The sequence below is a fragment of the Muscardinus avellanarius genome, assembly GCF_963383645.1.
Source record: "Muscardinus avellanarius genome assembly, chromosome: 3".
NCBI lineage: Eukaryota > Metazoa > Chordata > Mammalia > Rodentia > Gliridae > Muscardinus > Muscardinus avellanarius.
The window spans coordinates 25963352-25977602 of record NC_137788.1 but is presented as its reverse complement, the minus strand read 5'-3'; the positions used below and the strand labels follow the sequence as shown (position 1 = coordinate 25977602).

The 14251-nt window shown below is 42.6% G+C and overlaps 1 protein-coding gene across 1 annotated transcript in view; it reads right to left on the bottom strand.

The window, feature by feature from the left end:
* The window catches only part of KPNA6 (karyopherin subunit alpha 6), a gene marked incomplete at both ends in the record, with an annotated part of 49845 nt that overhangs the window by 21703 nt on the left and 13891 nt on the right, over positions 1 to 14251 (bottom strand). The window contains 4 exon segments of the mRNA XM_080691370.1: positions 1824 to 1918; positions 4761 to 4860; positions 5197 to 5289; positions 12941 to 13074. Coding sequence (XP_080547496.1) covers positions 1824 to 1918; positions 4761 to 4860; positions 5197 to 5289; positions 12941 to 13074 — 422 coding nt within the window.

The following is a 14251-nucleotide window of genomic DNA, read 5'->3' as shown; positions in this document are numbered from 1 at the left end:
ATCCCCAGCACTATTTTTTTTCTTTCCTGTACTGGGGATGGAACCCAGGAGCATTCTACCTTAGAGCTACACCCCAGCCCAATTTTTTATTCTTTATTTCAAAACAGGGTCTCACTAAGTTGCAGAGGGCCTCACTGAGTAGCTGAGGCTGTCCTTGAACCGGGATCCTCCTCTCAGCCTCCCAAATGCTGGGATTACAAGCGTGTGCCATCATGCCCGGCCTCAGCCCTATATTTTTTATTCTTTATTTTGAATTAGGGTCTCACTAAATTGCAAAGGGCCTCATTAAGTAGCTAAGGCTGGCTGCAAACCTGAGATCCTCCTGTCTCCGCCTCCCAAGTACTGGGATTACAGGCGTGTTCTACCATGCCTGGTCCTATGGGTCACTTTTTAACTTCCTGAGCTTCAATTTCATTTCTGAGACAAGGGAGAGATGGGTCTCTTGCAATCTCTTCAGTTGATTTTCTAGTAAGTGCTAATGGTTTTATTCATCACCCATTTTTAGAGACCCAGAAAGGCTAGATGGTTTGCCTTATTCACAAAGAGAGATATACTAGACCCTGATTTGTCACAAAATAGTCTATCTTGTCATATTTTGGTTTCTTTGAGATTAAAACACACAGGCTAAGTAAACATTCTACCATTGCCTACACCTTAGATATTTTTACTTTTTAGTTTGTTGTGGTAGTAGGAATTGAACCCAAGGGTATTCTACCTTGAACTATGCTCCCAGCCCTTTTTTATTTTTTGTTTGGAAAGAGGGTCTTGCTTGGTTGCTGAGAGTCTTGCTAAGTTGCTAAGGCTGTCTTTGAACTTGCAATCCTCCTATCTCAGCCTCCCAAGTACTGATATTACAGTAATATGTCACCATGGTTTGAATTTTTTTGTTGTTTTGTTTTGGTTTTTTGCAGGTCTGGGGATGAAACCCAGGGGCATTCAAACTCCGAGCTACACCCACAAGCTACACCCCCTGTCCTGTTTTGTATTCTTTACTTGAAACAGGGTCTCACTAAGTTGCAGAGGGCCTCACTAAGTAGCTGAAGCTGTCTGCGAACCGTGGTCCTCTGGTCTCAGCTTCCCAAATGCTGGGATTACAAGTGTGTGTACCACCAACGTCTGGCTTGAAGTTTTATTTTTCTTTTTTTCTTTTTTTTCAGGTCTGGGGATGAAACCCAGGGGCATTCAACCCCTGAGCCACACCTCCTGTCCTACTTTTTATTCTTTATTTTGAAACAGGGTCTAAGTTGCGGAGGGCCACACTAAGTAGCTGAGGCTGTCCGCGAACTGCGATCCTCCAGTCTCAGCCTCCCGAATGCTGGGATTATAAGCGTGCGCCACCACTTGAAGTTTTGTTTTGAGACAAGACCTCGCTAAGTTGCTCAAGCTAGCCGCAGACTTGTGATTCTTCTGCCTCCAGAGTCACTGGGATTACAGGCATGCACTACAATGCTCTTAGTTCATTGAGATTTTTTTTGGTGGTACTAGAGATTGAACCCCGTGGCATTCTATCTCCAAGCTACACCCCCAGCCCTAAGTCGCTGAGGGACTAAGTTGCCGAGTCTTCCCTCAAACCTGTGATCCTCCTGTCTAAGCTCCCCAAATATTGGGGTTGCATTTGTGTGCCGCCAGGCCTGGTAAGACTGTTTTAAGGAAGAGATTCTAGCTCTGTTCTTTGAAGCCAAGCCTTGAGACAACTGACAGTTTCCCTTATGTGTTTCCTCATATCACTTTTCTATTTCCTGAGACGTGTCTGTAGAAACATATCACTATAGTTTCTTGGATGAAGGGCTTTCATCTGGTCACTGAGTGCTCCTAGGCTTTACCTGTAATGTACAATTTTCATTCCTCTTCAGAAACTCCACAAACCGATCAACTACTCCTGGAGTGTTGATAACTTCATCTATTGGAGGACTAGGCTCTGGAAGAGGGAGAAGAGAAACAGATGAGAAGTCAGCAAAGCCGTTGGCCCATTTACTAGGGTGACTTCACAATCCTTCCCTTTTTTTGGGGGGAGGGGGGGCTGGTCTGGGGATGAAACCTAGGGGCATTTGATCTCAAAGTTACACCCCCTGCCCTATTTTTTTTTTTTCAGTCCCGGGGACAGAACCCAGAGGCATTCTACTTCCAAGCTACATCCGCAGCCCTATTTTTTATTCTTTATTTTGAAACAGGGTCTTAGTGAGTTGCAAAGGACCTCACTAAGTAGCCGAGGCTGGCCTCAAACTGTGATCCTTCTGTTTCAGCCTCCCAAATGCTAGGATTACAAGCATGTGCCACCATGCCTGGCTCCTATTTTTTTTTTTTTTTTTTGGTGGTACTGGGGTAGAACCCAGAGGCTTTCTACCTCCAGGCTATACTCCCAGACCTATTTTATATTTTATTTGGAAACGGTCTCACTAAGTTGCTGACAGCCTCGCTAAGTATCTGAGGCTGGCTTTGAATCTGTGCAATCCTCCTGTCTCAGCCTCCCAAGGGCAGGGATTACGAGCATGCCTCGGCACGCCTGGCTTCCAGCTCCTATTTTTTATTCTTTATTTTGAAACAGGTTCTCACTAAGTTGCAGAGGGCCTCACTAATTAGCTGAGGCTGTCCGCAAACCACAATCCTCTGGTCTCAGCCTCCTGAATGCTGGGATTACAAGCATGTGCCACCATGCCTGGCTTCCCTATTCTTTTGTGTGTGTGTGTGTATGTGGTACTGGGGTTCCTGGAAACCCTTCTACCTCCAGGCTACACTCCCAGACCTATTTTTATATTTTTATTTGGAAACAGGGTCTCTTAAGCCAGCGACACTGGCTTCGAACCTGTGCGATCCTCTGTCTCCGCCTCCCAAGCACGGGGATTATAAGCGTGCACCACCATGCTCGGCTTCCCTAGATATTCTGATCACTCTTATAAATATGCCTACACTCCCTTCACGTAAGGTTTTTTTGTTTGTTTTTGGCAGTACTAGGGTTTGAACCCAGGAACATTCTACCTCTGAGCTATGCCCCAGACCTATTTTTTTATTATTTTGAAACAGGGTCTCATTAAGTTGCAAAGGGCCTAAGTATCTGAGGTTGTCCATGAACCCAGATTCTCCTGTCTCAGCCTCCTAAATGCTGGGACAAGTGTGCGCCACCAAACCAAGTATAAAGGAAGGATTCAGCTGGGCGTGGTGGTGCACGCTTGTAATCCCAGCATTCGGGAGGCTGAGACTGGAGGATTGCGGTTCGCGGACAGCCTCAGTGAGGCCCTCTGCAACTCCGTGAGACCTGGTTTCAAAATAAAGAATAAAAAATAGGCAGGGACTGTAGCTCAGAGGTTGAATGCCCCTGGGTTCCATCCCCAAACCTGGGAGAAAAAAAAAAAAAAAAAAAAGGAAGGAAGGAAGGAAGGATTCGTTACCAGAAGTCAGGTACTTGTTGCACAGTCAGGTACTTGTTGCACAGATATCTGGAAGTATAGGATACTGAGCAGAGGAAAACTCTAGTAAAAAAGTGGAAAGCCAGGCGTGTTGGCACACACTTGTAATCCCAGAATTTGGAAGGCTGAGACAGGATCGTGGTTCAAGGACAGCCTCAGCCACGACTTGGTGAAATCCTTAGCAACTCAGTGAGACCATGTTTCAAAAATAAAGAATAAAAGGCGGGCGTGGTGGCTCACACTTGTAATCCCCACGCTTGGGAGGCAGAGACAGGAGGATCGCGCAGGTTCGAAGTCAGCCGCACGCGCTGGCTTAGGAGACCCTGTTTCCAAATAAAAAAATGTAAAAATAGGTCTGGGAGTGTAGCCCGGAGGTAGAAGGGCTTCCAGGAACCCCAGTACCACCAAAATAAATTAATTTTAAAAAGTAAAAAATAAAAAATAGGGCTAGAGTCGGTCGTGGTGGCACACGCTATAACCCCCACGCTTGGGAGGCTGAAGACAGGAGGATGGCACAGGTTTGAAGCCAGCCTCAGCTGGCTAAAGAGACCCTGTTTCCAAATTTAAAAAAAAAAAAATTTTTTTTTTTTTTTTTGAGACAGGAGGATCAAAGCCAGCCTCAGCTACTTAGTGAGGCTCTCAGCAACGTAGTGAGACCCTGTCTCCAAATAAAATATAAAATAGGTCTGGGAGTATAGTCCAGAGGTAGAAAGCCTCTGGGTTCCACCCCCAGTACCACCAAAAAAAAAAAAAAAAAAAGAAACAAACAAATAAATAAATAAATAAATAAATAGGGCTGGGCGTGTAGCTCAAACGTAGATTGCCCCTGGGTTCCACCCCTAAGTGACACACACACACACAAAGTGAATTTGTCTGGCTAGTTCAAGAAATACCAGGCAAGTAACATAGATCAGAATGAGTAAGATGAAGTGAAGTTGATGAACTCAGTAAAAAGAAAGAAGCAGCAAAGCCAGGCGTGGTGGCGCACACTTGTAATCCCTGCGCTTGGGAGGCTGAGACAGGAGGATTGCACAGGTTCGAAGCCAGCCTCAGCTATTTAGTGAGGCTCTCAGTAACGTAGTGAGACCCTGTTTCCAAATAAAGTATAAAATAGGTCTGGGAGTACAGCCCGAAGGTAGAAAGCTCCTGGGTTCCACCCCCAGTACCACAGAAAGAAAGAGAGAAAGAGAGAAAGATAGAAAGAAAGAAAGAAAGAAATGGGAGAGGGAGGGAGGGAGGGAGAGAAGGAAGGAAGGAAGGAAGGAAGGAAGGAAGGAAGGAAGGAAGGAAGGAAGGAAGGAAGGAGCAGCTAAATTGTATAGGGAGGGCCCCTCCAAGAATGACTAGACTGTATACCTTTGGAAAGCAGTTTCCGGAATTTCTGTGTTGTTACTAACTGCAAGTCAGAATCATCGGAAAAAAGCATCTCCACCATCTCTCTTGTGATCACACTCTCCTAGAATATAAAACAAGTTCAGGACTTCGTAAGTCAATATGAAGCCAGATGTGACCACATAATCCCTCTTAGCAGTCTGCATTCTAGAGAACAGCAGGGTAGGCTCAGGAGAGGGAGTTTGTTCCATGCATGGTTGCTTCAAGTTAGGAATTTTAAAAGTGATTCCTAATCTATGAATCATCTACAAGTTTCCCTTAATTCTTTCCTCAGATTTTTCCATAAAAGATCAATCTTTGACTCGTTAAGCTGACCATCTATAAAACAGCCCATGAAAGAGCTTAGCATTATTGGTAAGGCTGCTAAATGACACATAAGAAGCACAGGCAAGGGCCTTACCCCAGTAGTAGAGCTCACATAGGAGTCCATGAGGAGACTATCGAACATGGCAGCTTCTTCATTAATCAGCTCCACATTTCTTCGTTTAAAAAGCTGAAAAGTGAAAAAGCAGTCGTAAGTCTATTCACTGAACCAAAGGACATAGAACAACGCATTATTAAATCATGGCACAAATGACGAGAAAATGCTAGAATAATTAAGAAAAATGAGGCCAAGCCAGGCATGGTGGCACATGCTTGTAATCCCAGTGCTTGGGAGGCTGAGACAGGAGGTTTGCAGTTTCGCGGCCAGGGGCATTCTACCTCCAAACTACACACTAGCCCTATTTTTTCAGGGGAGTCTGGGAATGGAATCCAGGTGCATTTGACCTCTGAGCTATACCCTTTGGCCTATTTTTGCCTAGTCCTGGCCCTATTTTTTTTATTCTTTATTTTGAAACAAGGTCTTACTAAGTTGCAAAAGGCCTCACTTAAGTAGCTGAGGCTACTGCTAACCACATCTTCCTGTCTCAGCCTCCCGAATGCTAAATTACAAGCGTGTACCACCACACCGAGCCTGTAAAAACTTCTTTGTCCTGCCTCAGCTACTTAGTGGGGCCCTTGCAACTCAGTGAGACCCTGTTTCAAAATAAAGAATACAAAATAGGAAGGACTTCCGGGAAGATGGCAACCAACAAAAGCGGGGCTCTTAAGCCCCGCTAACAACAAATCTCCATTACCACAAAATCAGCACCTTTCATAGCCAGAAAACACCATCACCAGTGAAACAAAACATCACTAGGCTCCAGAGAGAAAGCGGACTGAGAACAGAGCCACAGAGGAGATAACCGGCCTCACGCCCGAGGACGCGGCAGACGCGGCAGCAGCGCCATACTGCCGGCGGCACCGGCGAATTCACGGGCGGCTACAGCAAGCCGAGGTGAGCCACTGCGGAACAGCCAGGTGGGATTTCTCCGTGCAGAGAGCATCTAAAGCTCCCAGTGGCTGAGCTCAGCACACGCTGCAGGGATTCAGAGTGGAAATCAAAACCAAGAAGAAAAACATCAGCCCCACAGCCAAGGGCGTAGCAGCGGTGCCATATTGCCACCGGTGGCAGCAGCACCAAATTCAGCGAGGCCAGTACAGCTACATCTGCGTACTCAAGAACAGTGAGTCAAATTGCGGGCCACAGAGGAGAAATCCCAGTACTATACTCCCTGGGACTTGACCCAGTGGGGGAGGGGCGGTGGCAGAGATATCACACCATAGGAGAACGTGCAACCTGGCACCCCCCACAGTCTAAAGCAGCCTCTATCGACTCTCTGGGTCGGAGACTCTGTGATAAAACCCAGTAAAGGAGTAGTGGGGTCTGAGATACTACTGACTCGAGATCCAGAACACCTTAAGCGAAGTCATAGTGACCCAAGGGAAGAACCCAGAGAAGGCACAAACATCCGAAATCATGGGAAAGAGGAATAATACTGGAGCAATAAATGCCTACAACCCCACAACATCAGAACCCGATAAAACTGAAAATCAGAGATTTCTAGAAGATCAAACCAGGAAAATAACTGTAGAAATAATAGAGGTGCTTCGAAAAGAACTCAGAGAGAGCCAAAAAGAGATAAAGGATGCAATTAATGAAGTAAAGGCCTCAATTCAAAGCACAAACAACCGATTAGAACTCATGGAGAACAGAATCTCGCTCTTAGAAGATGAGTAATCCAAAAATGAACGCATAGTTTCTAATCTAGAAAAAAATATCCGACAGCAGGAATCTGATATTGAAGAAATATGGGCCCATTTTAAGAGAGCTAACCTAAGAATAATTGGAATAGAGGAGGGAAAAGAAAGTAAAACCAAAGGGATCAACAGTCTCTTCAAGGAAGTAATAGCAGAAAATTTTCCAGACATAGAGCAAGAGGTCGAAACACAGGTCCAGGAAACTTATAGAACTCCCTTTAGACAGAATCGGAGAAGAGGATCCCCACGCCACGTAATTGTCAAAATGACCAATGTGGAAGCCAAGCAGAGAATCTTAAAGGCAACAAAAGCAAAGGGCCAAGTGACGTTCAGAGGCAAACCAATTAGAATCACTCCAGACTTCCCAAACCAAGTCATGAGAGCCAGAAGGGCTTGGAGTAACATATTCCAAACTCTGAAAGAAAACAACTTCCAGCCAAAAATTTCCTACCCAGCAAAACTTTCTATCAAATTAGATGGAGAAATAAGAAGCTTCCATGACAAACAGAAACTGAAGGAATTTATGTCTTCAAAATCAGCACTAGAGAAAATACTCAAAGAGATTAACTACAAAGAAGAAATAGGTAACACACTCCAGAACTAGAGAAACAAGATTTTCCATCCAACAGACAACTAAGATTGGTTATCTGTGGAGATTCATTATTTATGTTAGTCTTTTACCTATCTCTAAAGGGTATTGTTTGCCTTTATTGTTGTTAATTTCTAGGACTTCTAGTTGGAATATTAATATACCTTCAGATATAGCATTTGGAAATATTTTATCCCATTCTATTAGTAACTGTTAACTCTGTTTACATTGTCTTTGGATATACAATAATTTTTTTATTTTTTAGGGAGTTTGTATACTCCTCTGTTGCCTGTGCCATTGAAATCATAACCAAGAAATCACTGCCAATTTCAATGTTGTGAGGTTTTATGACCCAGATTTTCTCCTAAAAGTTTATAGTCTTAAGATTTATATTTAGGTCTATTATCTATTTTGAGTTAATATTTGTATATGGGATTAGGTAAGGGTCCAATTTTATTCTTTTCCATGTAATTATTATTTTTAACAATATTTAGTTAAAAGATTAATATTTCCACCACCAAATGTTCGTGGAAACCTTGTCAAAAATAACTTGACAATATAGGGAAGAATTTAGCTCTAGGCTTTTATTTAACTCCAATGGTTTATATATCTGCCTTTAGAATAGTAGTACACTGTTTCAATTATTGTAGCTTTATATGGTTTGAAATCAGAAAATATATATCTTCTAGCTTTGTTCTTTTTTGAGATCGTTTTGGGTACCTAGAGTCCATATTCCATATTAGGATAGATTTTTTTCTGAAAAATAAATATATAAATATATGATAGTTTCACCTAAAAAATAGAAAAAAAAATATTCTCTGGTAAGAAAGAAAGCAAAAAGAAATATTGAAATGTTATCTTTAAGTCATCAAAAGCTTGGTATCAGCCAAATGAAACTGTTATGTGAGATTATCATTTTTAATTTTAGATAAATTGCCATAATACTAGATGTCAACTACTAAGCCAAGCATGGGAGGGAGGGATAGGGAGAGAATGGGGTGGGGATTGGGTGGGGGCTGACTGGGAAAAGTGTGCATGTATGTCTACAAAAGTATGTATCCTACTATGATGTATGAAGACAGTGCACCAATAAAAAAAAAAAAAAAAAAAAAAAAAGAATACAAAATAGGGCTAGGGTGTAGCTCAGAGGTAGAATGCCCCTGGGTTCCATCCCTCGGACTGCAAAAAATAACAACAACAACAAAAACCAACTCTGACTTGCAGTTAGCAACAAGTCCTTTGTATAAAAGATGATAGAAAGGCTTTAAAAGAAAGGAATGAAGGGATGCAAGGCTGGTTTGACATATGAAAATCAATCCATATAATTCATCATATAAACAGAATCAAAGACAAAAGTCATACGATCATTTCAATAGACGCTGAAAAAGCATTTGATAAAATCCATCCTCCATTTATGATAAAAACACTGCAGAGAACTGAAATAGAAGGAACATATCTCAACATCATAAAGGCAATCTACAATAAACCCACCGCCAACATCATATTTAATGGGGAAAAACTTCAAGAATTCCCCCTAAAAATAGGAACAAGACAAGGATGTCCATTATCACCACTTCTCTTCAATATAGTACTAGAGACTCTAGCCAGAGCAATAAGGCAAGAAAAGGAAATCAAAGGAGTGCAAATAGGAAAAGAAGAACTCAAACTTTCACTATCTGCAGATGACATGATACAGTATCATTTTGAAAACCCGACAAAGTCAACCTAAAGGCTTATAGAACTGATCAACAAATTCAGCAAAGTGTCTGGATACAAAATAAATCTTAAAAAGCCAGAAGCTTGTCTGTACACCAACCATAAATCCACTGAAAAAGAAATTCAGAAAACACTTCCACTCAGGATCTCCCACAAAAAAATAAAATACTTAGGAATAAACTTAACCAAGGAGGCAAAAGATCTCTACAAAGAAAATGATAAAACATTGAAAAAAGAAATCAAAGATCTTAGAAGATGGAAAGATCTTCCATGTTCATGGAGAGGCAGAATAAATACCAATAAAATAACCATCCTTCCAAAAGTGATCTACAGATTCAACGCAATGCCCATTAAACTACCAAGATCATTCCTCACAGACATAGAAAAATCAGTCCTTAAATTTATTTGGAATAACAAAAAGCCCATAATAGCCAAAGTAGTTCTCAGCAACAAAAAACATGCAGGAGCCGGGCGTGGTGGCGCACGCTTTTAATCCCCACGCTTAGGAGGCTGAGACAGGAGGATCGCACAGGTTCAAAGCCAGCCTCAGCTACTTAGTGAGGCTCTCAGCAACCTAGTGAGACCCTGTTTCCAAATAAAATATAAAAAAGGTCTCGGAGTATAGCCTGGAGGTAGAAAGCCTCTGGGTTCCACCCCCAGTACCACCAAAAAAAAAAAAAAAAAAATCATGCAGGAGGAATCACAATACCTAACTTTAAACTATACTATAGCCAGGCGTGGTGGCGCACGCTTGTAATCTCTGCGCTTGGGAGGCAGAGACAGGAGGATTGCACAGGTTCGAAGCCAGCAGCGCTGGCTTAAGAGACCCTGTTTCCAATTTAAAAAGTATACAAAATAGGTCTGGGAGTGTAACCCGGAGGTAGAAGGGGTTCCAGGAACCCCAATACCACCAAAACAAAACAAAACAACAACAAAAAACCCCACTATACTACAAAGCCATTGTAATAAAAACAGCATGGTACTGGCACAAAAACAGATACATAAACCAGTGGAGCAGAATAGAAGACCCAGAAACAAATTCATACACTTTCAGCCAATTGATTTTTGACAAAGGGGCCAAAAATATATACTGGAAAAAAGCCTGTTCAACAAATGGTGTTGGCAAAACTGGTTAACCATATGCAGAAAATTGGAAATTAATCCCACTTTCTCACCCTGCACAAGAATCAATTCAAGATGAATCAAAGACTTGGAAATTAAACCAGAGACCTTGAAGCTGCCTGAAGAGGGCATAGGTCCAACACTGCAACACACAGGCACAGATAAACACTTTCTCAACAAGACCTCAAAGGCACAACAAATTAAAAGGAGAATCAATACATGGGATTGCATGAAACTGAAGAGCTTCTGTTCAGCAAAGGAAACTGTCAAGAACCTCAACACAGAGCCAACAGAATGGGAGAAGATTATTGCCACCTACACCTCTGATAGAGGACTAATATCTAGAATTTACAGAGAATTCAAGAAACTCAACACTAAAAAAAAATTTTAAAAAATGGGCAAGTGAAATAGACACTTCACGAAAGAAGAAATTTAAATGGTCAATAAATGCATGAAAAGGTGTTCAACATCATTGGCAATCAGAGAGATGCAAATCAAAACTACTCTGAGATTTCACCTAACTCCAACTAGAGTGGCAATCATTCAAAACACATACAACAACAAATGCTGGCGAGGATGTGGAGAAGTGGGAGCTCTGAAACATTGTTGGTGGGATTGCAAATTAGTGCAACCATTAACGAATCTACCATTTGATCCAGCAATACCACTTCTGGGTATCTATCCAAAAGAAAGGAAACCAAACTACGAAACTAATGCATATATATCTATGTTCATAGCTGCACAATTCACCATAGCCAAACTATGGAACCAACCAAGATGTCCATCAACAAATGAATGGATTACAAAACTGTGGGATATGTACACAGTGGAATATTACTCAGCCATTTAAAAAAACTCAATTACATCATTTTCAGGTAAATGGATGGAACATTATGCTAAGCGAGATTAGTCAGTCACAAAAAAGAAGAAATCAGATGCTTTCCCTAATATGTGAAAGCTAAGGAGAAATGGGTCATAGTAGGAACTCTAGATGAAAAAGGAAACCCTATAGAGAGCAAACAATACAACCTAAATGAGAGGATGGGAGGGAGGAAGAAGGAAATTCTCTAAAACACACAATGTACTAAAACATATCGAAGTCAACCAAGCCAAACATGGGAAGGAGGGATGGAGAGGAAAGGAGTAGGAATTGGGTAGGGGCTAAATGGGTAATGTGGACATGTATGTCCACACAAGTTTTTTACCTCAATATGATGTATGACTATAATGCACCAATAAAAAAAAATTTTTTTTTTTTTTGGTGGTACTGGGGTTCCTGGAAGCCTTCCTTCCTCCGGGCTACACTCCCAGACCTATTTTATATTTTTGAAACAGGGTCTCTTACGCCAGCACGGCTGGCTTCGAACCTGCGCGATCCTCCTGTCTCCGCCTCCCAAGCGCGGGGATTACAAGCGTGCGCCACCACGCCCGGCTAAAAAAATTTTTAAAAAAGAGAATGGAACGCCGGGCGTGGTGGCGCACGCTTGTAATCCCCGCGCTTGGGAGGCGGAGACAGGAGGATCGTACGGGTTCGAAGCCAGCCTCAGCTACTTAGTGAGGCTCTCAGCAACTTAGTGAGACCCTGTTTCCAAATAAAATATAAAAAAGGTCTGGGAGTATAGCCTGGAGGTAGAAAGCCTCTGGGTTCCACCCCCAGTACCACCAAAAAAAAAAAAAAAGATAAGTCTTAGTCCTAGGAATATTTAAGAACATACTGAAGAAAATAGCCTAGAATGGCTGACAAACCTCTTAATGGACCAGGATTAGAGATGGGGCTTGAAGGCCAACCCTAACACTGAAGGAAAGTGTGACAAAGAAAGGTGTAAAGAATGTAGCAACCGGGTGTGGTGGCACACGCTTATAATCCCAGTATTCAGGAGGCTGAGACTTGAGGATCGCGGTTCGAAGATAGCCTCAGCTACTTAGTGAGGCCCTTTGCAACTTAGTGAGACCCTGTTTCAAAATAAAGAATAAAAATAGGGCTGGGGGTGTAGTTCAGAGGTCTAATGCCCCTGAGTTCCATCCCCAGACCCACAAAAAAAGAATGCGATCTAAGGGGAAAGTGAGTGTGTAAGATTGTGAGATTGGGCACTGGCACACCTCGCTTGGAAGGTGGAGACAGGAGGATCGGGCAGGTTCGAAGCCAGCTTCGCTGGCTTAAGAGATCCTGTTTCCAATTAAAAATATAAAATAGGTCTGGGAGTGTAGCCTGGAGGTAGAGGGTTTCCAGGAACCCCAGTACCACCAAAAAAAAATAAATAAATAAAATTAAATTAAAATAAATAAAAGATTGTGAGACTGGAGGACATCCACACAGGCTGGCTTGTTTTTCTGAATATTATGGGGGTTTTTTGGTGTGGTTTTTACTCAGTACTGGGGATTGAACCCAGGGGCCTTCTACCTCCAAACTACACCCCCAGCCTTATTTTGTATTCTTTACTTTGAAACATAGTCTAAGTTGGGAAGAGCCTCATTAAATAGCAGAGGCTGGCAGCAAACCTGTGATCCTGTCTTAGCCCCCCAAATACTGGGATTACAAGCATACACCATGCCTGGCTCTGAATACTATGTTTGAGAATGCTCTGGATTAACCCACTTGTTGTTCCCGCTTCTGCTTCCGGAGCTGAATGCCCTCTTCCTCTCTTCTTCGCCTCATTTCCTCAGGGTTTAGGGCATTGTTCTTATAGCTCTTCATTCGATAATTGTCTTTTCCTGGGCTCGCCATGGTCTCTAGAAGAAGATACAAACACATTGTCAAAGACTCTCAAGAGAATAACATTTCCTTTTCACTGTTTCTGACCCACCCATGCCCCACTGTCCCCTAATCCATACTTCTCAGGGTGGCCTAGCCATCCCAATGACTGCACCTGACACCTCTTGTGTTACCCCCATCCCAACACACATGTAAACATCACGCTTGGTACGTATAAGAGATTACAGCAACAGGTGTAAGGGCAGTTAAAGGTGTGAACTCTGAAATCAAGACTGTCTGGGTTCAAATCCCAGCTCTTCTACTTGCTGAGAATCACAAATTCTTTTAATCTCTATGCTCTTGAATATTTATTGATTTATTTATTGCGGTACTGAGGATGGAACCCAGGGGCATTCCACTTCCGAGCGACAACCCAGCCCTATTTTTATTCCTTATTATGAAACAGGGTCTCACTGAATTGCAAAGGGCCTCACTAAGTAGCTGAGGCTGTCCGCGAACTGCGATCCTCCTTGTCTCAGCCTCCCAAATGCTGGGAATTACAAGTTTGTGCCACCATACCTGGCTCCTTATCTTTATTTAAAAAAAAATTTTGGGGGGGGGCTGCACTGTAGATAGAACCAAGGGGCAATCTACCTCTGAGCTATATTCACCCCAATGTGTGTGTATGTGTGTGTGTGTGTGTGTGTGTGTAGGGGGGTACTGGGGATTAAACCCAGAGACATTCTACCTCTGAGCCATATCCCCAGTCCTATTTTTTTATTTTGAAATAGGGCCATACTAATCTGCTGAGGTTGGCCTCAAACCTGCAATCCTCCCATCTCAGTCTTCCAAATATTGGGAATTACAGGCATGTGCCACCATGCCCTCCTATATGTATGTATGTATCTATGTATGTATGTATGTATCTATCTATCTATCTATCTATCTATATATTGAAACGAGGTCTCATTAAGTTGCAAAGAGCCTCATAAAGTTACTGAAGCTGGCCATGAACCTGTGACCCTCCTGTCTCAGTCTTCCAAAACCTGAGATTACAAAGGGTGCATATTTGTAATCTCATTTCTTGGGAGGCTGAAACATGAGGATAAAAGGTTCACAGCCACCCCAACTACTTAGTGAGACCCTACACAACTTAGTGAGACCCTGTCTCAAAGAATAAAAAACAGGGCAGGGGGTATAGCTCAGAGGTAGAAT